This window comes from Tigriopus californicus, chromosome 6 (assembly GCF_007210705.1).
Source record: "Tigriopus californicus strain San Diego chromosome 6, Tcal_SD_v2.1, whole genome shotgun sequence".
In the NCBI taxonomy this organism is placed as follows: Eukaryota; Metazoa; Arthropoda; class Copepoda; order Harpacticoida; family Harpacticidae; genus Tigriopus; species Tigriopus californicus.
In genome coordinates, this window is record NC_081445.1 from 1,076,551 (window position 1) to 1,101,779 (window position 25,229).

Sequence of the window (25,229 nt, forward strand, 5' to 3'; positions counted from 1 at the left end):
CACTCGAGGCCAGGCCCCAGGCCACTACAGGCGCCCACTGTCCACCCCCATCCGGATTCTGACCGCCTATCAATGGCTCAACATGGATTAAGATTTGTGACCTGATCCCCGAGTCCTGCCTTCTCCCTGGGAAAAATATGAGAATCCAACCTAGTGGTCACCCTGAGTTGACAAGTCAGCTGTCGTCGTCCTTTTCCGTTGATATTCCGTTCAGGTAAGAAGTCCGTGGTGTTAATTCTAGGCATGGTAAACAGGGAGGCGTGGCGCTGGGGCGTGTGATGTGCTCGGGTCATGCCCAGGATCGCCCCGAGCTGTGCTAGACTGGCTTGAAAAGGTTTGATGTGGGCGCGATCCGATGATTGGAGGTTGATTTTCTATTGTAGCTGAGTGGTCTCGTGTGCTCGTCCGTCAGTCATCCCTCGTGAAGATGCAGTTGATTGTGCGTGGAAATGCGACTTACGCCGTTGAGGCCGTCAATTTCGAGGATCTCCGGGCCCAAGTCATTGAGCGCGAGGGCTCCGAAGATGTGCTCTTCTATTTGGCTGGTCAACCTTTGACCGTCGATGATCACGAGAGTCTGGTCCCCAATGCCACCATCGACATCAACATCCCGTTGAAGGGAGGCAAGGTAATCCATCCATCCATCCATCTTTCTTTCTTGCTTGCTGTTGCAGGGGACGGTATGCCCGGTCTCTAGTAAGTAGACGAGGAGAATCGGTCCACTCTCATTTTATGTTCAGGACGGCAAAAGAACCTTTAATTCAGGCCAGAAGAAAAGGCCCAGGTATTAGGCCTAGATTGGCCAATACATAGTTTGATTGGCCAAGTTTGAGCTCTCTTTAACACTTGATGGAGGCCGCTGCGTGACAATAAGAAACCATTAGTTCGTTACGGTGACGTTTGGGAAGTTCTGGGCCCGAAACCCATCGATCCAGCGTCATGAATTGAAAATGGCAAATGAAAATTTTGACATATGATTCTGAAGCACCCCAAATATTGCCGCATGCGTTCCTTCATTGAGCCTGATATGTTTCGAGCGTGTGTTGAATCAACATGGTCGATCAGTTTGCTTTGGTTTTCTTGAGCCTATCCACTAAAGATGTAACCATTCTACCTGCAACCATTGCCATCTGCCGGCTCAGGGCAGATTGGTTACATCAGTATTATCCATTGTAAATCTTTTAAATAGAAGGATTGAACATGACCGTTGACGTAACTAAGCCACTTTGTGACATCGAACTTTCGGCCTGGATTAATGACCAGGGATGCGTTTTTGAACAACATTTTAAAGATCGAAAAATCCGCGTCAATCGAAAAAAAAAAACAATCGTCCTTCATGAGGCAGTTGTTTTAATAACACAACAGGTGGGCGTTATGCCCTAAACGTAAGAGCAACCTTTTGCCGGTTTCCATTGTTCCATCCACAACAGAGCTTCAATGTTAAGACAAATCGGCCATGATACTCCACCGTTGTCCACTCCTATGCTCCCGAGTTAATGCTTCACGGAAAGAAGCTTTCAAGTGCTCATTGCGTCTCAATCTGCTTTTAGGTGCACGGTTCCTTGGCTCGTGCGGGTAAGGTGCGCGGTCAAACGCCCAAGGTCGAGGCCCAAGAGAAGAAAAAGAAGAAAACTGGACGGGCTAAGCGCCGCATCCAGTACAATCGCCGATTCGTCAACGTGGTGGCCACCTTCGGACGCAAGCGCGGACCCAACTCCAACTCTTAAGGAAACGAGGCCAGACCGATGTCTATGAGCCAATAAAGAATCGTGTACGAAAGAGAGAAAATATGGATTTGGTCTTACTTTTGTTGCTTTTTTGAGGGCGGTGCACCGCGGACTTTCTGGGTGGTATTTGGAACGAAAGCAAGAAAGCAAAATGGGAAAGAAATTGTTCAGCTGATTGAAATTTCTACTTCTACTAAGATATCTGCCCCGCCAACGATTCATAGAGATCTTAGTCAATTTCGGGTCGAATCGGAGGGATGTTTTGACTGGCTGCTTCCGAGGCGGCAGATGAGCATCATATTCAGTTTTACATAGATCTTTATAGGCCACGGACATCACTAGTTTTAAACGACCAATTCCAGATGCTTTGACTTTATTATTGAGAATATTGAACCTTGGGGAACCAGGTGATTCTTGGAGGAAACATTTTTTTAAATTCATGTATGTGAAGTCCTGGGAACTTAAGTTTTTACTATTTGTACTGACTAGTAGAGCACATCGTCTTGTTCCGCGCCAAATGGCGTTTGGAGGTGGCCTAAACTTCGTTTCATCTGATGCCAGAAGCTTAAATCAACGCTTCGTGTACCTGAGAGAATTGAGCGGGTGAAATGTCTCGCATAATAGGTCCTAGTCACGATTTGTCCCGCTCCCGTTAGTCCCAAGAGCTCAAGCCACTTCCGGTCATGGCTGTCGGCCAAGTGGTGGGCATAATAGGTCCTAGTCACGATTTGTCCCGCTCCCGTTAGTCCCAAGAGCTCAAGCAACTTCCGGTCATGGCTGTCGGCCAAGTCGTGGGCAGATCAGGATCCGGGCACACCCCGACCCAGGCTTATCTCGGGTTCTCCACATGTAAACCTGCTGATGGATGTCGCGTGTCTGGCAGTGATTCCCATGTCTGAATGGGCTCGTCTGACTTTGGGACGGCGCACGTGTCCGGTCCTTGTTAAATGATGAGCCTCGCGGAATCGTCCGCTCTCCTACGGTTAAACAACAACTGATTACTCAACGTACGTGATGAACGAACATATCCGGTTGATGACCACCACTTTCAGTTTTCGAAGGATGTCCATCGGAAACGGCTTAATCTGACTTGGCCAAGGGTTGGTTGGATTCCGCCATGAGTGAAACTACAATTACAAATCCAGGCGATAACAGAGTAACTTCAATCCGGAATTGGTGGTTCAATTTACATTGACTTTCGGCTAACCTTGTGGCACCATTCAATTGTGATTGTTTCCGAGGGTTCCTATTTCATACCTATTGCATTAATAATGATAATAACCTTTATTGCGACTCTTGGTCATGTCAGATTGAAAAATGTATAAAACTGTATGTACAAATGTCAAATGCAAAAATTGATTCAAGGATAAAAGAATGAAGTGGTCAAGAATGATAAAATTCTCGTCAAACAATTGAAGGCATTTTTGAAAGCTAGATATGGTTGCAATGCGTCCCACCCAAGTGATGATCTATATTCCCATTTATCTGGGCGTGACATTACCGTACAGACTCTAGCATCTTAATCAATATTACTTGACAAACCTGAATTTCACGTATCTTATACCAACAAGTCAATTTCCTGCCCATGATGGGAAAGTGCCTTTGGTTCTCTTCAAAAGCTGAGCGGTTTATGGAATAAATTTAAAGCATAGAGAGGAAGCAACTCCTAGAGAATGCGATGAGAGCTAGCCAGGTGGACTAGTTTTTAGAGTGAATGGATGTCAGCTGACCGGCTGCTAGGGTATAGTTTCTGATTGTAGAGGCGCTGCTTTCCATCAGCTAGAGGTGCACTGTCCACTGGTTACCGATTCAGCTGCAGTAGAAAACCACAACAAACTCGATTTTTACTCTTCCATGATACTTCTTCTGTGTAAAGGGCAGCTGACGCGTCAATTTGAACCCTGCCTAGACTAAATTCGTCATTTAATTCAATTATCTGGGTTGCTTGAGCAAATGATATTCTGATATTGAGCGAGGATAGCAAATTCGTGTCTTAACTACACAAAAAGTGGCACTTTCTTGAATTTTGTGACGTAACTCATCCAATAGAAATTTAATTGGATCATGGCGTGCGTTAGCTGTATGTAATGTCTCATGTCTGTCTTCGTTCAATATGAAAATTCAGGGTGGCGTGCTGGAAATGTTTTCCTTCACTTCAGAGGCCGAAAACATTAGCATAGCACATAACTGATGCACGTTACTTTTCGGTTTATCGTCAGCTTTCATGTAAGGTCATGTTGCCAACGTCAGGCATGCCATCTGAGAGTTTGAATGCTAGAATGGATGATGAGAGGGCATGCTTTGAAACAAAGTGTTGCAAATTTCGGTTTCGATTTCGATTTGACGGAGTGCTTAAATCCAATTCTGAAAGGTGGTGATTTGGGTCAAGGTATATAGACGTAGTATATATGCAATTTATTCATGGTTGGCAATCACAGAGTGCAAATTACCATCTGGAAATAATGGTCGGTCATGGAGAATAACGATAAAACAAGTCGAATTCACATCGTCATAGGGAATTGATCCTCCTCCTCCAAAGATCAATCGCGTGCTTTCAAAATAACCAAACTCATCTTGGGAACGTATACGTGTTTAGTTGTCATTTTTTTCTGGTTGATCCAAATGAAACGGGTCAATGTGATCATCATCCACCTTCGAAGAACTAGCGTAAGTGGAAAAAGAAGTTCCTCCCCGGGGACACACCAATCTCGAGAAAAAATAAGGTACGCATACATGGAGCTCTTGTGACGGGACAAATGACTTGCTAGACCACCACCAATGAAAGAGTGACTGCAGCAAGCGCTAACTTAGCCCATCTTCCTCCATTGCTTGAAGCCCATTTCACTTCGGCGATCCGGATTGATCATGAACAGGTCCTCGGCCACCTCATCACTCGCACCATGGTCACGCTTCCCCTTGCGCCAATCGCGGTATTCGCGCTTCCCGTTCTTCCGCCACTGACTGTAAGGGGTTCGCTTGTTCGGAATGGACGGATGAGCCGACGCCATCGAGGCAAGCAGAGATGGCGACACTGATGCCTGGTCAGGATCCTCGGGGAGGTCGCCTTGAGGCAGAGCGTTCAAGGCCAAAAGGTCAAAGAAGTGATTGGGGACCATCGAACCATAGCTACTTGGCGAGGCGGGCCTAAATTGGGAATCCCAGTGTTAGAACGGGTGTGGTTGGAGAAATGATCCAAAAGTTTGGCCAAGCCATAGAAGAGCAGCCACCACTTACTCTGTTAATGGCTCGTAGATGGAGTGGGCGCGTTTTCCTTTCCGCCAGGCGTTATAACCCGCCTGTCGTTTAGCCGCATAATTGTTATCCCCATTGAGGAAGTAGTCGCCGCCCTCGTAGGCAGGCCCAATGGAACGTTTGTAAATGGACCTGAAACGATTTGTTAAAGTAAGCGAATAGGAAAGAGGAAAGGTGTGGGAAACGATCTGGAAAGGCATGTTCCTCTCCTAAAGAGACCTGATCGCAGGGATCCATTGAAAAAGAATCGAAACGGATAAGGAAACTCACTGAAAGTGCTCCTACAAATATTGGGAGTACCATGATTGGTGTGTTTGGGCACTTACAATGCGGCGCCCAACAAAAGCGATCCATTGAGGCCCATTTGAATTGAATGGGAAAACTTGCGGAACTTGCATCCTCCTCTCTCGCTCTATCTATCTCTTTTTCTCTCTCTCTCTGCATAAGGTTGGTGTCTTGACAAAAGAATTTGTCATCAAGTGCCAACTGAACTGAACATGACTTTTGCAAAGAACGAACCTGGCGTTTTCTTCATGAAGTACTAAACAGAAATCATTTAAGTGTATAGAGCAATCTTTTATTTTTTGTTCTTATGACTGCATTGGACGGTATTAATGACTTCAACGAACCAAGTGTGTGACTTCAAGAACTGGCTTTTGACCAATGGCCATCTTTTTTCTCACTATACTAGTCATCGACATTGACTCGAGACCACCATTCAATGTGATATAAAAAGTGGGGGATGGAACGAGCAACAGTTTCAGAGTATAAAAGACTTCTCAAGTCGTCTAGCAACATAGTGATGAGTAGGGCTCTAATGAGTTTTTGAGATGACTCGCGAGTCTCGAACTTTTCTTTTCTTTCAAAGATTCTAGAAGGTTAGTCTTTTTTGATGTCTCTATAGAGATCCTCACGATTCATTTACTATTGCTCACAAGTGTGTGCTTGATAAAACATCAACTTAGATAAGATGGCCTCCCAATTTGGATTTTTTTTCATTTTGCAAGCCTGTGACACTGAATGACACACATGTAGTAATGCCGAAAGACTCACATATTCATTCAAAATTATATTTCTGGTGCGTTAGAACCTTCAAAAAGAGCTGATGGTCTCAGCTGACGTTTTTACACACAGACTTTTAGACAATGTCTGACTCAGCAAGACTCGTAGGACTCGAGCCATGCTTTTAAGACTCTCGGATAGCCCCAGCCCTCACTCTTACTCATTACAAATCGGAAATAATTGCAATTCTATGGCTTGACATTTCTAACAAACCTGCATTACGTATGAGTATGGATGATTTCATCAGCAGTTTTAAAAAGTGCTTAAAATATCTTTAGTGGGAAGTCTATTTGTCCACTTGCTCCAAATTACACCCCTGAACCTATTTGCTGTCGAGGAAATCTGGATGGTGTGTATTCCCGCTACATATGAATCTAAAACCTCTGGCAGCATTAAAAAGCTCCAACTCCTTCAATGACAGATTGGCCAAATTTCCCAATGCAAGTCTTCCGTCTTGAGCTGCTGGGGATCCCATTTTCACTAGCAGTATGGGAGTCCGCAAAAAAGGTCCGTTTACGAACCTTCTCTATTGCTGCCATGGTCAGTTCTAATGACTTGTAGCAGAACTTGGGTTAGTACCGCAACTGGCATCACATGTGTTAAAAACATACACCGACAGAGAGAGAGAAAGAGAGAGAGAGAGAGGTACGACAAATTAGCCATTTGTCTTTGGTTCCATCGGAGACGTTGATGGACTACTTGTAACCATGTACTGCTCACCTTTCGTGGGCCCTTGCTTCATGTTGTCCCTGGGGTTCTCCGACCGATGAGGCCTCGAGGCTCCCGCATGCGACGAACGCCACCAATCCTAAGATCACCGACAGACCTGTCAGGATGATGGATTGCTGATAGTGCCCCATTCGCCCTAGGAGGAATTCCTCGTTCAATTCTGGAAAACAACACTCAATGGGCGAGGTCCAATTTGTTGAAAGGCACAGACACCAATCAAGGTTATTGTACAGAGGAGGGGGAGGGGAATGCAATCATTCAGGTTAGAACTTGTGTTTTGCCAATTTCTTGGGATTGGCTTCATATGAAAATTCGTTTGGGAAACCTTTCAATTTTTCCACTAATCGCAGAAAAAAAGTACATCTCATCAATCATTATCTTTTATGTAGGGTCACCTCAGCACTTTGATTGTTTTTTAATTTTGACAGATTTGTGCGGTCCAACATTCCACATCAATGTAAGAACAAGTTCAACTCAAGAAATGAAAGGGCCAAGATATTTCAGGTCCAAAATTGAGAGTGATCTATGTTTGGAAAAATCTAGCTTAAGATGTAATTGTAATCAAAAATCATAAAAGAAAAAATAAAAAGCAATGCAAATACGCTTGAAAATTTTAAGCACAACATAAAAGAGTAATAATTGAAGGCCGTGAGCACATATCAACTCCAAATTGCTCTCCCGTTTCATTTCCACCAGTGTATTATGAATTTCTACTATTTTATTACTTTCATTTGCATTATTTATCTACCTTTCTCTACTGCTTGTATTTTGTTTAACTTTTATACCTGGCCAATCTCGTATATTCATCTTACCTCTATAATTACTCTCATATTGCATGCACACCCTAACGGGCATTCTGAGTGGAGTTAAAGTTAATGAATTTAAAAAAAAATGCTTCAAAAGGTGGCAGGCCTGATCAAAATCTACATAATGCAAATAAGATATAAATGTCAGAAAAAAAAATTCGCACTCCTTTTTGTTATGTCATGCTGGTGCGATTTTTCCGACCCAGATGTAATGTCAAAGTTGGTCATTCCGACCCAGATGTAATGTCAAAGTTGGTCAATGATTTGACATTATCACACTTTGTAAATTCGGCTAAAAATTGTTCAAAGGGAGCAAATTCCCACAGACCATTTTTTCCGGCTACAATTCGAACGAGTCAATTGTGAAGATTACAATTTCATGAGATTTTTAGCTCATGGAAGTAAACAACACCTAGTTTTTCTGACCTGTCCTTGCACTTTCTGGTCCAGACTTGACTAACCTGTGGATAACAGGGTTTGATAAGGGGAGAACTAACTGCCTACCTGGTTAAGATGGGGAATGCCCGAAATCGTTGGAATTCCAACCAATTGTTGGGGTTTGAGTTAACTGCGTGTGCTAGTGTGTTGCCCTTTGTTGAAATTCTCCAGAACAGCCTAATTCCCACCGCCTGTGCCTCTCTTTTATAGTCCGAGTGCCATGCAATGTGTGTTCCAGATCATGAGGAACGCCGTCAACCAGCCGTCAAAGAGTCAAGGAGTCAAAGAGTCAAAGAGCGTCGACGCACCAAGCAACCTCGTACGTACATCAGCCCGTTCCTCCATTCAGGACGAACGGCAAACCCCTTTTTCTCCGAAACGAACCCGGAGGAACCCAGAGGAAACCTGTTGAGGATCGAGCGGTCTCTGGCACAAAGTCCATGCATTCTTTCCGGGGATCCAAGGCTCGGGTTTCAAAGCAACCACTTACAAAGGCCAATGCCAAGATCTGCAGCCTGCCAAGGAGCTAGATAGGAGGTCGGCTCAGAGGGAACAATGAGTTCCAATCCACGGGAACAGGACTGGCTGATGAATGAAAACTCGTATCTCGAGTGATAGCACCTGCGCGGAATCCGGTCCATCATTCATACAAAGTTCGATTGAATATAATGTACTTTGGAAGGATGTTTCAAGGCCCAAAAGTCCCATGCAAGGTTGTTGGGATCGAGGTGAACACTCATGTTCTATGACATTCTCATCCAATTACCGAGTAATAATCAGCCAAGATAACAATGACGGGAGCCAACACACCCGTTGAAATAGAGGGAGCCAACCAATTCTTGGACCTGGGATAGGTGGCAATTATGACGGCATTGAAAGTGTCAGAGTGAGACAATGGCAGTCAGTCATTTAACGCGATTAACCCCCGAATTAGTCACGCCAGGTTTGACAGTCCTGTTCCTCGCAAAAAGTCATCTCTGGGTGGAGACGAGAAATGTTAGTAATAAAGTTGCCATGAACTTGTCAGGGCCTCATTAAGACGGCATTCAAAAGATCAGTAAAGCAAGAATCCGATGGGCTTGTGACGTATTGTAAGATGTTGTTATCCTGGCAAGAGGAATCACCATAGATAGTCCCCATTGAAGGTAAATGAGAAGCATCTCTTCGACGTGTACATACACTTTTGGGGGGGGTCATTATTCATTCATGCTTAAATTGGCTGACTCTGGGGTCCACACATTGCGGTTTTTGCCCACCAAAAGTTCAGCCTCAAACTTGGGACTTGGGTCAACTAATCCTTCTATTATATACATAGATATGCAAGAAGCCGTTCCATATCGACCTTGAAGGGTTAAGATAGAACAAACCGGGGCTTCTACCGAACAATACAAAAACGTGCGGTTTTTGCTCAATTTCTGATCACAGTTGTCAATTATACAGGGGCCTACAAAAGAAGCGGAACACCATGTCAAGTGCATCAATGTTTTGATGCCACTAGACCACGGACTTCTAGAGATGTGGACTCCGAACGGAAGAAAAAAAAATCTTATCTCCTAAGCCGTTCACTTTATTCCAAATAAGCACTTGAAACGACCAAAAGATCTTGTTGCATAAATGAACTTGGCCAAGTTTGAGCCCAAAACTATACTTCAGGAACTCAGGAGATATGGCCAAAGTTAATTTGTTGGCATGCTCCTGGTGAGCTACATAAGCTTTTGACAGCGTAACTTTGAACGAAACACTTTACAAGTAAATACAATACAAGCAAATGATCTACCTTTAATTGAGGAGATTTACGTTTCTTATTGATTGACTGTAATTCGAAAAGTGGCTCAGAGCCGCTATGACCAAGAGCAGGCCGATTTGGCGGGAAGCTTGTTCACATTCCATAGTTCAAAAAGTTCGTGGCTAGACTCAATGAAAGTTCACGCAGTTTGAAGCAGTGCGTCAAATAACTATTTATTTGTATTTTTCTGCTCATCAAAATCAAACAACGCCAGTTGTGAATGCTCTTTCCGAATCATCCCTGTACGAAATAGCTCTTTCTGCCGTAAGCATTGACCTGCCAAAAATGTGCTTGCATTGAGAATCCAAGTTGGATTAATGATTAGTCATATGCTGATTAACAGGGCTGTCCCAAAAATGAATATGCATTATCTTCCCCTTTTTCAAATCTTTTTGCATTGTTTGAGCAGCTTGCATTTTCTCCAATTTGGACAGCTCTGCTGATAAGTTAGACTGCAGAAGATGTAATCAATCTATGAAATGTCAACCTCTGGAAGACACAATTCAGTGTTTAGTTTCTTATGAAACACCCTGTACTTGGGCTTGACAAATGCCAGGGTATTGGGAATAAAGTGTTTTGGCATCATTCTCGAAAAACACCAATCATATGTCGTCCCAGAGGTTTTAAACTCTGAAGGCTCAATGAAGTACAAATCACTCAAAATGACCTTCAACACCTCCAAATCAAATGCGGTAATTTTGGTTTAATAACCTAGGTTTTGAAGCAATCAACCTCCTGGGATACAGCGTTGAAAGCATTATAAAAAAATTGGTAATAAAATTCACAGGGGTTGGTGGAGTTTGCTTTAATATATATCATTATCACTTTCAGATCTTGTTTTAAATCTTTGCTAGATAGGACACCATCCTTGATTAAGGCTGGCTTCGGAATGCATTTCAAAAATTGACTGGTTTTTTTTTTGGAATTTCTCACAAAATGATAGTCGCACATTGGCTGTAAGTCATCACAAAAGCAGCTCTCTGTTGCTCTCGTGGTCATCCCCATATTATCCAAAACAATGTTCGCTTGTTCCCGATATATCAGACGGGAAGGCCCACGAGTTGAACTCTGTGTTTTTGATGGGTCAATAATCAGTATTTCCAAGGTTTCCGCTACTCGCCAACTTGGATTTAGTGATGCCGTCAATGTTTACAGCCCAACAAGAGTGCTAACTTTTCTCTGACAATAACGTCAATGTATGGCTGAGGCGCGATGTGAAGCATTTCCTTCGATTTGAGGCTGGATCAGAGTTGAGAAAAGTTCATGGTTGGCGAAGGTTACTTCCTTTGAGTTTGGAACGAATAGCCAGTGTCCTCAGGGATCTCGACCCAATAGGCATAGCCAGAGAGCTCTGCCGCTCTATACAAAAAAAACAATAGTGAGCTACGAATTTGAGGTTTAGTCGGCGTGCAGTTTTAGGGTCGAGCTGTCTGTCAGCTTGACCTTGTGACAAATGATTTGGAATCGTAATATGGTCTACAGCAGATACTTAAAATATTCGTCCGAAAAACAACGATTGGGATTGAGCAAGGCGGGTTTGGCCTTTTGCTTGGGAAACAGACTAACGATCATTGGGAATGGGCCGTTTTCGCCCAATTAGTAATGAACGTCTTCTGTATGGCAGGTAGAAAGCCCAAGAGATGAAAATTGGCATATCCAAGGAGCCCGGGAATGTGGACGTATTGGTTGACTTTAACTTCATACCCATTATCTTCCTCCATAAGGAGGTTTACCGGTCCAACGCCATAACCATAAAAAGAACGCATTCATGGCATCCCCCGATGTGGGGGTTTGGTGTTCAAGCATTAGTGCACTCCTTCCTATAGCCCCCTTACGCTACACGAAATATGTTTTACGTTCTGCACGTCAGAGGGCGCTTTGTCGCTCAGCCTCTACCAAATACAAGGCCGATTGGGCCAACTTCTTTCTATTGAATTATAATGCGTTTGTGTTGTTTTTGGCTAATTGTATTAAAATCTTATTTATAATTAGTGTCCCGGGTCACATAATGTCCGGAATAGAAATTGCGTTCAAGGCAAGGCAAGAGCCGTTTATTTAGCAATCTACCATGCCTCTTCCCGTTTTCGTTGGGCCGTGTGACGTTACAAATAAGGGTTCTTATGAAGATTCTTATAGAACACGAGACCCTGAACGAGCTAGATGGCGCTACATGCATTTACTGAAGGATTTGTCAATAAAGTCAGTGGATGTAAATTAGCATATTCAAGAATTCCAGGAATATCAGTTGACAAGCAGGCAATTGCCGAGAATGTTCTTTTCTCTCTCTCTCAATCAGCCAACTTTGTTTTCCTCTACTTGAGCCAAGGTTTGTAGTCCCACAAAACTGCTTTTTAAATTTGAGCTCAACCTAAAACCTGGATCAGAAGTTATGCCATTTCATAGCTTAGTGCATAACCGGGCACAGAAGAATGAGCTAGCCTTCTTTTGGTAATTGATCACCACAAGTGGGCCTAGTTATTCATTCTGTTTAAGAGTTTATAGGACAAGCAGCTTGACCCAGGTGCCAGATTGAGCTATGTAAAGTGCAAAATATCTCATCAAGATTGATGTGGGAAAAGTTTAATTTGAAAAAGAGCACACTGAAGTTTGCTTGATGCCTTTATCTACTTATTTTATTTACAAGAAGCTAGCCATCTCCAATCAATGTCTCTACCATGAATGGCCATGTTACCTTTGTCCATATTTTCTATACTTACTCAAATTACCAAGAGCCAAAAATATTCCATTTTGTAGAGCTTAGCCCAATTATTTTCCTTTACATACTGATTAACCAGGGACACCATGAGTCTCTATCACTTCATCATGTCTTAGCCAAGGTTCAGTAAACTCGTGATCAAATGGTAGATGAATTTCATTTTGGAAGCATCAATGTGGAAGTAAAATTAAAGCTGCTCAATTTTTGCAACTATTTGTCTTAGTAATTGCGTCAACCTTAGCCATCTTTTAGCCACACTGAAAAAAAAATGTTTTGTATATATATATGAATGTATTTCGGTCTCGAATATTAGTGTTTTGAAATTAAATGATACCAGACCATTGATTCATGTAGGCCGTGACGGCTTGTTTTCAAGGGATCATGGATGGGACAGATAACGTTATTGGGTCCATCTTACAGCTTCGGGTACCGGCATTGGTCTTAGGACTGGTCAGTCAAGGACAAAATCCAAGGCACAGTCAAGTCACAAACTCTAGGAAAACCTAGATCTTTTACAAGAGAAACATTCCTTAATTCTACAAACCATTGAGTATGAGCTGATGACTAGATATTTAACATGCCCTTTCCATCGTTTCGAATTCAACGGCAGGTCGAACTTGGTATTATTTGTCCTTTGAAATTCGTTCCATGTTTGCGCGAGTGAGTAGTCTGGTAGCTTTTCAACTGATCAAACCAGTCACCTTTCGGGTACACGCCTTTTAAGCGATAGATGGCAGTAGCCTATTGAATTGATGACGACAATTTGGAAATATTTATTTACAAATAGGTCTAGTCTGGACTCAAAGCATCACTTTATTTGGTAGAAATAGCCTTGTATGTTAGAATGTTAGAAATAGCCTTGTTGAATGACGGAATTCCAGACTCGTGTATCATTAATGGATATTTCCAGTTTTAAGCATTACATGTCCTCATTTAATCATTTTCCAATTTATATGGATTTGCTTTCGCGTTTTTTTTTGTTCAGGTTGCTAGGGTCGGAGGGCTGAACCTCATCCGGCGAGGGGGATCAGCCGTCACATTATTCATTTCCAAATTCCGTTGGCAGCAGATTGTTCTTGTCTGTGCCTGGCATTAGCATTTAAAAGTTTGATTATGAAACGTGAAGGATAATTAAACTAGTTACCTCTCTCATGTTCGGAAATTTCGCTGAAACTACTATGTGATCTCAGACCTGCTTCATATCTTTACTCGTTAATTGATCCTCTTGATCTGGAACAATCCTTTTAACCTAATGTGATATGGTTGAAATATTTTGGCAAACCTCCTCAAATGGACGAGTCTAGTAAATATCGAACAATCAAATCTGCCTAATTCGTCATCACATCAGTAGATCTAAATTATTGGGTTATTGGGACGTCCTCTGTAACATGGATTGATTTCGTTTTAGCAATGATTTGTTCCAGGACAAACAATTAGCGAATAAGTCTACAATTTTGATACCTTTTGTTAGCATTTCTTTGAGTAAATATTCCTAAGATTCTGGATGAGGGCAAGCTTTAATCAATATTTTTCCGTGAAGAGTTGCTTTTCTTTGCATGTCACGAAAGTAAGCTCAAATCCATCGCAGCTTCTTAGTGAGGGACAATATGTTTATTGGTTCTTGGATTCCTAATAACGTGAATTGTTAGGATCAAAACTAATGCGGGGGTGAGTCTGGATTCGAGCCATGGTATACTTGAGTCCATTACTTGATTGTGAATAAATTGACCGGACTCGAGTCCGGACTCATCAAAAAGATTTTCATAAAATTCCATCAGAAAACGGACTTTCTTCCGTCATGAATTGACTCTGTAAGAAGGCAGCACTTGACTTAGGAATACATTTGTCTTCTTTAGCTCAATAAAAAACAAAAGTTTTGCCTTGAGCCAATTAAAAGACTCGAGTCCGATAAAAAATCCAGACATCAAAGGCCTTGCACGAGTCCGACTCCTGACGGACTCTTCCTAGCACTACTAGTCAAAACAAATGACCAAAACGGGAACAGGAAATTTGAATTCGGTCAATGTGCATTTGGAACGCCCCACACTCTGACAAACACCCTAATAAATGCACAACTTATCCCCATATTCTTAAGAAGTATAAATTTCATGGCAGATTTCATAATGATTTGTTCATGAAAAAACACGCAAATGGGTGCAACAATAACATTGCCATCGGTCGAGCTTCCCTCATTTTTCATACGAATTATTCTTAATACTTTATTCGGTTCCCGATTGATGTTTTTGTTTGTTGGGCGGCATTAACTTTTTTAGTGCCCAATACAACAAAGTTGCAAAAATCCCCCTCAAAAAAACATCGTTAAGGTACCTTCAATGCAAGAGTTGGTCCAGTCATAGGTGACTAAGCTTATTGAAGCAACAACTGTCATCTTAGGTAGTCTCAATATACATCAACACTCGAACAACAAATTTCGACTTCTTGACGTGTTCTTGACACGTGCACTCCGACGACTTTCTTTGATACGAAATACTGTTTTCCACTCAAACTACTATAAAGTGGCTCAGAGAGTGGCTTCAGATTTCGTTTTGTTGCCCAAGGAGCCTTGATGGCCTTACTCAGAGAAAGATGCCCGACCCCAAACTCGTCAACACACGAGAAAAAGGCTACCTCCAGGGTATTCCCGAAGTGATCATATTTTGGGGATTTAGTGCCAGAGCTCTGGCAGGGATCAAAGGCTCTCATCATCTGGTGGTATCTCCCTTTCCATCCCCCCCTTTCCTCATGCACGGTGAGGTCGTTGTTTGAGGACCGACCAGGACTGTTTCAAGCAGACCTTGAAGGTGTGGCTGACGTTTGGTGGGCGCCAGCCACGCCGCAGATCGGTCGTAAGTCACAGAAGGTGGTGGTCTGGTGATGTTGGCGCATTATGACCTTGCCCAGACCTGTTTTTGTTACTCCTTTCCCAGAGCCCTTTCACGCACGATTATTACATCTCGAGATGGGCCATCATCATCTCTCCCAAGTGGATGATGGGATCAGGATGAATGGCGGGAGAAACATCCTGCCAGAACAATGAGAGCACTGCTCTCTCTCCTATCACGATTTGCTGCAGTGCCAGTTAACATGGGACTACTCGCTCAGGTCAATGGAGAGATCAAGATCACATTATTAGAAAGAAAAACCAACATGTACACGGGTGGTGTTGAGGCGGATACAAAGTATATTTCTCCTCGGCATAAGATTGTGGACAGGCCCTGTGGGTGGTGTGCAGGGAGGTGTTTCTACTTCTTCTTGGACACACCCACGGTTCGGCCGCGTCGACCGGTGGTCTTGGTGTGTTGACCGCGCACGCGCACACCCCAGTAATGACGCAGACCACGATGAGCGCGGATCTTCTTCAGACGCTCCAAATCCTCACGAAGCTTGTTGTCCAAGATATTGGCCATCACTTGGTTGGTCTTGCCTAAAAATCAATACACATACATTGTACAATAACGATCCAGATTGGGACCTTACCGTCCGGTAGTCACTGGAAGTGATGTACGACTTTCAAGCTATTAAATTGAACTAGCAAATCCGACAAGAGTCACTGAGAGGAGAGTAGACTACTCCTTATGTTAAAACCTATCTTCGAACTTAGGATGCTTGATCATTATTCGCTCGCTCATTTTGTCTCTGAATTTGAATGGATTGGCAGTCAAAAACTCCAATTTCTTCACAATAGACGCTCTTAATTTTGAGAACTGATGCGGGGAAGACTTTAGAAGTATGAACGACCGACTCGTTCATCTTCCCTTAAATACACCATAATCATGCATGGAAATGTAAAGATCATTATGAACCAGAATGGTTGACCTAGACTATGATTTGGACAATCTATGGGCGCAAATACTGATCAACTACAACAAAGTCAGGTGGTTGCGAGTCACCAGATGAATTTCCAGTTTACAAAAAGATTTCCCATCCAAATAATTTTGAACCTTACACATTTTCTCTTACTTCTTGATGATCCGGTTCGCCTGACATCTGAGGCAGCCTTCAGGGAGTCACCCCTCGGGTAGTTACTTAATTTCCCCTTAGCCCTGTTCCTACTAAAACCTGAAGGCATGGCCAAAGACGAGCGTGGGCGGGGTTAGCCTTCCGGATAGAAGCTTCGGTCGATCCGTGCCATGCTGGACTATCAGGTGGCCCAAACTGAACATGACGTGAGACAATGGCGGTCTAACTTACCGTCCTTGATGTCCTTTTGCCTGTTAAGGAACCAGTCGGGGATCTTGTATTGCCGGGGGTTTTGCATGATGGTCACGATCTTCTCAATCTCCTCCTCGGTTAACTCACCCGCACGTTTGCTCAAGTCGATATCGGCCTAAAAGTACACACATCATCAACATGACCCTGAGACCTGAGGAATAAATCGCGAAATAAGCCCCTCTGGACGAGATCTCACCTTCTTGAGCACGATATTGGCATAGCGCCGGCCAATTCCCTTGATGGCGGTCATGGCGAACATGATGCTTCGCTTGCCATCAATGTTGGTGTTGAGGACACGCAAAATGTGCTGGAAGTTCGGGGGCACGATCAACGCCATGTTGAACACGCTAACACGGATAGTCGTCTGAAAACCCAAAATCGTGAACTCATTACTTGGGGCTGGCTGCCATCACACCCATGGGCGGGAGGGAACCCATCCGTCAAACATGTCCCACGGTCGGGCTGTGCGGATTCGTCCCGGAACAACGGACGAATACGCATAAGTGGCCACAATCCGTGGGCAGGGTCTTTGATTTGCCTGGTGTTTACGTCACATCTCGTCATGGCCATGTACACGGGATATGAGAAAAAAACCAGGGGCGTGACTAGAGCAACCATGCGCCCACTCACCACACCCACAATTCGCTCGATGAGCACGATAATTACGGATTGAAACGGGGCGATTACAGTTTCAGTCAACTTACCCTAAAGCCTCAAACGGCGGAAAGAGCGAACGTCAGCTGAACATAACACAACACTCGATGTCCGGGCAGTGATGGTCCGAATGGCCGAAAAACGGGAAACTGATCAATTTTGAAAAATAAATAAGCCATGACCAGGGAGGTCGGTTGGATGGTTTTTTTTGAGCAAGTAGCCATTGAATACACACGGGTCAAATATTAGCTGAAATGCCATTGATGCTTTTAACTTTGGGTTTAACCAGCGCAAGATTGATGTCCCAAAGCAAGAGTAGGAGCACAAAGGAGCATTTCTAATAAGTAGGCAGGGGCAAAAAGTCCAAAATAGTCAAGCTTTTTAGAGACAAACAAATGCAATACAATAAGCCTATACGTGCAAATAAAATCAGCATATAAGACATATTCAAATCTATTTGACAAAGCAGTACCAGTTGGAAGCGACAAGATTGCCACAATTTTGCCATTTGAGGTCATGGAATGGTTTACTTTGCCTATTTATCTTTTTCTAGCAATAAATCTGCACCATTGACTAATTTAAGAAGAAAAGGAACCTTTCGTTTTCAGAAATAAAGGCCAGTTAGCCTGGAGGAAATAAACAAAGCAGCAATGCTTAAATATTATAACTTTTCAATTTAATAGTCCTGGGGATTACATTCCCTTTAGCGGTTAGAAAAGCCCGTGAAAAATTCAAACCCCCAAAATTGAGCCAAAACCTACACTGATGCACTGTAATCTAATAAAGAGGAATCGGCCCAATCGGTCCTTCTTTTGGTAGAGGCTGATTCACAAAGCGCCCTCTGAAGTGCAGAACGTAAGTCATATTTCTTGCAGCGGAAGAAGGCTATTGTAGTGAAATTTAAACTCTATCAGAATCAATTGGAATTCCTGGCTCTTCTTACAGATGCCCCATCCCCTTTCCCCCGTGTCAAGGCTACAACTGATAGGAGTGAAAACTAGTAGATATTAGAACAAGATAGTCCATAGGAACAAAATGATCCTGTCATTTTCCGACGGGAGGTCGAAAATGGTTTTGAATCATTTCTCATCCCTGTTTTCAGCTGAGTGACTCGAGTTCTGCCTCGGGAAGCGTAATTATTTTCTCTCGCGCAACCTCGTCAATTATGACGGACCTAACAAGTGTCAGCCGGGCAAGATCTCGAGGTTTGGACCGTTTGGACCAATAGGTATGGAAGGCGTCCGAGAATGCGTAAAAGTAGATGATGAGACCCCATTAAATTGGAATTTTGGCTTAGAGAAAACAAGAAGAAAAACGCGAAACTTTAGCCAGGGTTGCGTGATCGCCGTTGTGCTTGCATTGCATATGCAAGGGTAGGGCAGGTTGCGGGATTTTCAATGACGGTCAGCAAAGCGATCAACGATGGCCGTTTTTGAAGATCACTTCCTATTATTCGGAACATTTCGCTCAACTTTGCACCTTTTGTTGCCCTAGCAGCCGAACATCAGCATTTACATTAGTTGTCATTCATTAATCATTATACAAAAATAGCCATGTACGTTTACAACCTTACAATTGCACCATTGACAGATGTATTGAAACTGGAGAGGTATCAAAATGACGAAATTATCAAGGACTTCAATGTTTAATCACCAAACGTCCATGAGATAAAGAGTTCTTCATTATTATTCACCCAGAATGGGCCACAAATCGCTAAATGTGAAACTACTTATGTTTATTAACAAGCATGTACCTTACATAAAGTGAACATTCAATGAGGATTGCGAATCCTGGTTCGATCCCAGACTAGCTAAGTCCAAGCTTCTATGCGGTATTTGAATTACAGCATTAGTTGCTACTTTAACAACTGAAATGGGCGAACCTGCGGTCATTCCCGAGGGTGAGGTAATAATCAATGTTGGGCTATGAAAACGAAGCGGGAACATCCCTTAATTGAAACACGGAAAATCTAATGGCATGCTTCTCTCGATAATTATTTTCTTTTTTTTTTTTTTTTTAATTATTGCCCAAGAATTTGCAGGGTGTCCTCTTTGCCGTCCAAACGAGGTCTCCGCGTGAGTCTGGGCAGGGACTCTAAAGAGAGGAAACGCAACGACTTTCCCCTGACCGCCAACTTAGGCCATTGCGTTGAATCAAGACAGTCACTCTAGTATTAATAAAACAAGATTATCCATGCAACATCGTGCATTTAAGTTCATTTAATTAAATAATGATCTCCTTGACATACAACTCCGTCCATTTGTCAAATATTTCTGAATTAATTTTGAAAGTCAGAAGAATATATGAAATACTCATGAACATCAAACTAATCAAAAACAATCAAATTGCCTTTCAAATCAGTGAAATATTGCGTAAAACTGGCTCAAAAACACGCATAGATAGAAAATCAACAAGAATCATTTTACTAATTGATGAGGAACTTACACTGACAAAATAAAAAGAAATGTATGAAATAGGTTATAAAAGTACTTGTACATAAATGTTAACATATTAGAATATTTGTGATGGACAATTGATATTTTGTCTTAATCCACACATTGGACAAAAAACATCAGGCATTGGTGAAAAGTGAATGAATTAACTTTTAGTAGAGTTTAATCTTCTACTTATTAGGAAGTTTGCATGAAAGGTAGGCATTATTTAAGGGGCACAGAGTAATACCAAAGTACAGTACACTAGATTTCAATTTGAACTTTGAACTCCAATAAATTTGTGTTTTGCAAAAGCATCTAAAATAGTGTCATATCTCTTAAGATATATTATTCCATGATTATAAAGCATCAAAATGAGTTTAAAGAACATGATGTAGCTCAGAGCTACGATATGTCTACATTTGGATTGAGGGCTATCCCTAGAGTGAGAACCACATTTTCATAATAAGTCCACCAAACTGCTTGAAAATTGGTCAATATGTTTCTGACACCATTTTCTTCAGATGATATCATTAGCAAAAAAGTATTGACTGATTGTGTTTAAAGCAAATTCTTGCTTTATCATGAAAACCCAACTAGCACTTTTCAGTTGTTGTACTTTAAGACATGTTAAAAGTCATTTTAAGTATATTTACATGGTTGGTTTGATGCACATACAATCAATAGTTACGAAAATTATATTAGTCACATATTTTGTCCAATACTTAAGCCAATAATTGACATTGAAAAATTTCAGCAGCAAAAGTTTAGGCCTTCCTTGGCGGGAAAGGTTTGGTGATCACAAAAAAGTGGCGTTTCCTTGCTTTAGTGTCCTTGGTCTGGGTCATGTGAGTGGGTGAAAAGTCGTCGTTTTAGTGCAAATTTCGTGGTCTAGTGCGCAAAATCTTTTTGGGCATTAGGACTAACAGGACAGTTTTTTTAACACTTTTAGCGCTTGATGATTACAGTTGCAACTGGATGAGACTCAAGGGATTGTTAACCTCAATGGTGTCTAGTTTTCCAAATCCAAGTTGGTCTATTCAATTCATTGCATTCATTCATTCTGTTAAGTATTTGACAAATTGCCAAGCGTTCTCACAAGGTGCCCGACAAATCAAACGCAAAATATACTACAGAGCCTACCGGAGGCAAGTAATTGTTAATGGTCAATTTTGGCCGTAATTACAGGTCAAATTTGGTAAGTTGTTGAAAAAAATTTTTAACGGAACTATAGATAAGCCCAGTTCACGGGACACAAAAGTATACAGGTAACTCGCTACATCTCCGCCAGTTACCCTGGGGATCCTCTGCTCAATGGGTTGCTTGTTCCCAGATGAGTTCAGAGCGGCATTGGTCTCATCCATTGTTACGATGGAATGGGGAAAGACATTCTCAAAATTAGCCAACAAAAATGCATATTACACACTTCCCCATGGACCCGATCCTTTCTGTGCTCTTAAAAAGCTGCTATTTGAAAATCAGGACCCATTTTGCCGTCCATTTTACCAAGCCAAGATCTTTGTGGAATATTTAAATAACGGTTCCATAAGACGCCAAAAAATCACTCCTTGACAAATCAGCAAAAAGGGACAAAAATTCATAAAGATTGCCAAAAAAAGCAAATATATTTTCACCTCTAGTATTTGCTTTCCGTAACAGAATCATAGGCAGACGAAAAAAGGAGTGACTCACTAAGACAAGCGGCGTGTCTGCACACAAAAAAGATACAAAATTACAATCGACATCTCAAGTGGGCACTTAGATCCGTTAATTTAAGTCCTTTTGTAAAGACACGAACATTTTCGCTCTCGTAGATTTTGGGGCTGAACTTGTTCCATGGTTTTAACACTCGTATGACAACCCCACAGTCTGTTCAGGCTTTTGCTGTACCCTAGACATACACTGATTGTCCCTCTGCAGATTTGGAATATTTTTGTCAAATCGCAATGTAGCCTCCAAAGCTGCAGGGACTCCAGACCCAGTATCTCCTTCCACTCCGAATATTCCTTTCCTCGCACCTCAGGAAAAAGACGCGTGAATGCGTGTTGCACGCGTTCTGTTGCAATAATGTCCTTTTTCACGATTGGCGACCTCACTTGAGTACAATACTCCAGGACTGGTCTCACATTTGTCCGAAAAACCTTTACTAGGGTCTCACCATGACGAGACTGAAAGTGGCGCCTCAGTATGCGCACAATCGATTTGTTTTTAAAACCACCGTAGATGAATGCAGGCTAAATTTCAAGCTGGTATCAAATAACACACATAGCTCTCGTTGGGAATCTACTCTTGGAATGGAAATTTTACTTAAATGATAGTTGGGTTTGATCCGCAACTTTCCCAGCGTCAGCACCGAGCACTTTGAGACATTGAACTCCATTGCGTTTTTTGAAGCCCATGCCGCTACATTATTAAGATCACGTTCCAAAGACGTTCTATCATCATCCGAAGAGATCCGCCGAAAAAAGTTGGTGTCGTCGGCAAACTTCAAAACCCTGGAGTTTAGGTTACAACCCAAGTCATCGACGAAAAGAAGGAAAAGAGCTGGACCAAGAACACTCCCTTGAGGCACGCCAGAGGTAGCTGCCTGCCATGAAGAGAACTGTCCATTTAGTACCACTCGTTGACTTCTACCAGTCAGTCAATTCCGAATCCAGGCTCTCATGAAGACTGGAATGGAACCCAACTCGAGCTTTCCCATCAAGATACGAAGGTCAACGGTGTCAAAGGCTTTTGCAAGATCTAAATTTACAACGGCCACAGAATCCCCATCCTCCAAGGCATCATTCGAAAAATCTTTGAACTGAATCAGATTGGTCATGCACGACTTTCCCTTTCGAAAGCCATCCTGGTCCTCAGCGATAAGTTCATGATCGTCAAAAATGAGCCACCATGCGATCTTTCAGGATGCTCTCCATGATCTTGCATGAAACGCAGGTCAACGAGATGGGACGGTAATTTCCCTTTTTATGGACACTTCCATCCCCTTCTTTGTAAAAAGGGAAAAGGACAGACAGCCCTTTTCCACGTCATTGGCACCACACCCTCTTGTAGGGACATGTTGCACACAATTGCCAGTGGTACAGCCGCAGACGTGCCCAATTTTTTCAGCACAATGGCGGGGATGCAACCTGGACCTGACGATCCGAATGCTTTTAGAGCTGAAATCTTCTTGGCCACGTCTTTCCATTCGATGTATTGATGATCTAAGATTGAGTTCTGATCGTTTTCCACTCCACGATGCATCAGAGAACTGTCCCCCAAAACACTTGAAAAGTAATTGTTTAAGATTGTGGCCATATTTTGATCATTTCCCTCCAGAACCCCGAAAAACTGTTCAGAAGTGGTCCAATCCGTGGTAATCATAAGCTTGAGTTGCCAGATTTTTTTCAACATATGCTTGACAGTCCTGATATTTTGACTAACGAATCGGACCAAAGTTTCTAGCGACAGCCTGAGGGCAATTACGGTTGAATTGGCTTTGTGTTATTCCCTTCTTCCAAAAATCAAAAGAAAATCAAAAGAAACAACTTTGGGGTTGTTGCTTTACCGAATTCTAGCGCACATAAAAACAGAAATTTTTGAGCACCTAATCAATGAAAATTGAAAGAACACCTAGTCAGTTCTTCGTACTTCCTTGGAAATTATGATACGATCCAATTAAACTGCTAGTTCGTTACGGGAGATCTACTGGCCAAGTTTTTATCGCTTTTACCTGCAAAATGCCCCGGTCACATAGAAAAAAAGGTAATTATGTCATAAAAGTAAAAGAACATTTTTCACTATAAAGAATCGTTTACATTTCTTATCTTATTGAGTTTGTTCCTAATCTTCCTTAATTAGGTTTTTGAAAATTTTAGTTTTCAAATCATTTTTAGGCATGTTAGTTTGTTATGTGGGCTAGAATTCCATAAAGCAAAAGAACCAAAGTTTTTCAATTACGTTTTTTTTGTTCCCACTTGAGGAACGAGAAGGGATCATGAATTCGTCTTGGATGTTCGTTGCAAAGGTATGGAATGTCGTTTTTTGAAAGTTTTTGACATTTGGTAGACCACAAGCGTGTCACTCTTTAAAAATCATACATGAAAATGAAATGCATTCAATGAGACTGTCGTTTGAGAAATAATGGATTTCCTCCTCTCTCTACAAGATCCGTCTGAACCCACCAAATCAATCAGAACTATCCTCTTCCACACACCTCCATCTTGTTTGTCGATCTTCTGTTCCTCTTTCACGTAAGGCTAAAATTGACCAAACAGTGATACAGTTTTTATCCGCATTTAAGACATATTCAAATTCTTTGAGGTCCTCTCAGTTTGGTCATGCGCTATTTCAACCTTTGTTGGTTCCGTTTTCGAACCAAAATAAAGAACCAATGTCCAGTCTCTCATTCGATGGTTGCTTAACTGTATCACATGTTTGAACATGTCCTCTAACTATCGCTTTTATAAATGGGGAATACGTTGAATGTTTCTTGCCTTCAACAAAAATAACAGCAATTTTATGTCCTTATGGTATTCATACTTCGATCACCATTAAGCGGGGACATAATGGGGTGAAGGTTGAGATTGCAGACGAGAAATGAGCGTGAGACGTTGCAATATTTCTCCTCGTTTCATCATCCTTTCTTTCGATCGTTGTTGAATTGGGCAGACCCACCACCAATTGGGGGATTGATCGCGATCTTGTTACCAGGGGAAGGAAAACGAGGGATTAAACTGGCCATCTCTTTGAACAACAAGTGAAGGCGTCTTTCTAAACCAAGGAAATACTTCTCTACAGCTTGGACAAAACTCCAACTCCTCGAGATCTTTCCTTCATCATGCTTCAATCACGACGACAGATTCCGTCGGGCACGGAAAAATCAGGGGGACAGAAATCCGGATAAATCTGGTTCAACCCCCCCCCCCCCCCCTTTTCGTGTCTTTCTCTTTCTTTCTTTCTCTCTCTCTCTCTCTCACTCACTCACTCGATCTTCCACGTTCAACCCCAAAGAATTGTGCTCGGTCAAATCGTCTTTTCACATCGTAGACATCTCAATTCCCCTTTGGACATGGCACTCGTCCCACTTTCCGGTCAAGTGGCATCCCCCCCCGGGGACGCGTCTACGCTGCTCTTCCTTCTCGATCAATGGGCGATGAGTAGCCCCTTTTTTTGCTCGAACATTAGTGTTCATTGGTAGCTAATTGTCCTCCTGACATTGACTCTCTAAATTCCGGACCAACTGTCAATGTTGTTTACCTGTTGAACGCACCCCCGCTTTTCAGTTCAAAGCAATCCCAGATTCGCGTGAAGGAGGATCGTTCTTCTCTGTTCCCTCCACTTGGAGTCACTCCACCAGCCAAATTCATTCAGCACTAGAAACCCTACCATGACAAGATTCATCTCTGGACTCCTCGTGGCATTGGTCCACTT

The 25,229-nt window shown here is 42.4% G+C and overlaps 3 protein-coding genes across 4 annotated transcripts; 1 reads left to right on the plus strand and 2 right to left on the minus strand.

The window, feature by feature from the left end:
- Positions 1–77: 77 nt before the first annotated feature.
- Positions 78–1,788, plus strand: LOC131882237 (ubiquitin-like FUBI-ribosomal protein eS30 fusion protein). Its single transcript, XM_059229329.1, has 3 exons — positions 78–214; positions 384–628; positions 1,551–1,788. Exons 2-3 carry the CDS (start codon positions 428–430, stop codon positions 1,725–1,727), a joined length of 378 nt encoding a protein of 125 aa, XP_059085312.1. The 5' UTR covers positions 78–214; positions 384–427; the 3' UTR covers positions 1,728–1,788.
- A 2,333-nt stretch (positions 1,789–4,121) lies between these two features.
- Positions 4,122–8,239, minus strand: LOC131882232 (uncharacterized). The gene is made up of 4 exons (XM_059229324.1): positions 8,081–8,239; positions 6,762–6,930; positions 4,962–5,111; positions 4,122–4,871 (listed from the first exon to the last, which is right to left on the minus strand). Exons 2-4 carry the CDS (start codon positions 6,899–6,901, stop codon positions 4,535–4,537), a joined length of 627 nt encoding a protein of 208 aa, XP_059085307.1. The 5' UTR covers positions 6,902–6,930; positions 8,081–8,239; the 3' UTR covers positions 4,122–4,534.
- Positions 8,240–15,679: 7,440 nt separating this feature from the next.
- Positions 15,680–17,562, minus strand: LOC131882236 (small ribosomal subunit protein uS13). 2 transcript variants are annotated; one of them, XM_059229327.1, is made up of 4 exons: positions 17,433–17,562; positions 16,925–17,092; positions 16,708–16,843; positions 15,680–15,940 (listed from the first exon to the last, which is right to left on the minus strand). In XM_059229327.1, exons 2-4 carry the CDS (start codon positions 17,063–17,065, stop codon positions 15,759–15,761), a joined length of 459 nt encoding a protein of 152 aa, XP_059085310.1. In that variant the 5' UTR covers positions 17,066–17,092; positions 17,433–17,562; the 3' UTR covers positions 15,680–15,758. The 2 variants fall into 2 exon arrangements, with proteins under 2 accessions (XP_059085310.1, XP_059085311.1); XM_059229328.1 differs by having other exon boundaries at positions 17,359–17,456.
- Between the last annotated feature and the right edge of the window lie 7,667 nt (positions 17,563–25,229).

Coding starts and splice junctions, on each gene's coding strand:
- LOC131882237 (XM_059229329.1), top strand. CDS start 428: ATGCAGTTGATTGTGCGTGGAAATGCGACTTACGCCGTTGAGGCCGTC. Junction 629..1,550: donor TCCCGTTGAAGGGAGGCAAG/GTAATCCATCCA, acceptor ATCTGCTTTTAG/GTGCACGGTTCCTTGGCTCG.
- LOC131882232 (XM_059229324.1), bottom strand. CDS start 6,901: ATGGGGCACTATCAGCAATCCATCATCCTGACAGGTCTGTCGGTGATC. Junction 5,112..6,761: donor GAAGCAAGGGCCCACGAAAG/GTGAGCAGTACA, acceptor AAATCGTTTCAG/GTCCATTTACAAACGTTCCA. Junction 4,872..4,961: donor ATCTACGAGCCATTAACAGA/GTAAGTGGTGGC, acceptor TTCCCAATTTAG/GCCCGCCTCGCCAAGTAGCT.
- LOC131882236 (XM_059229327.1), bottom strand. CDS start 17,065: ATGGCGTTGATCGTGCCCCCGAACTTCCAGCACATTTTGCGTGTCCTC. Junction 16,844..16,924: donor CCAATATCGTGCTCAAGAAG/GTGAGATCTCGT, acceptor GTGTACTTTTAG/GCCGATATCGACTTGAGCAA. Junction 15,941..16,707: donor GCAAAAGGACATCAAGGACG/GTAAGTTAGACC, acceptor ATTGATTTTTAG/GCAAGACCAACCAAGTGATG.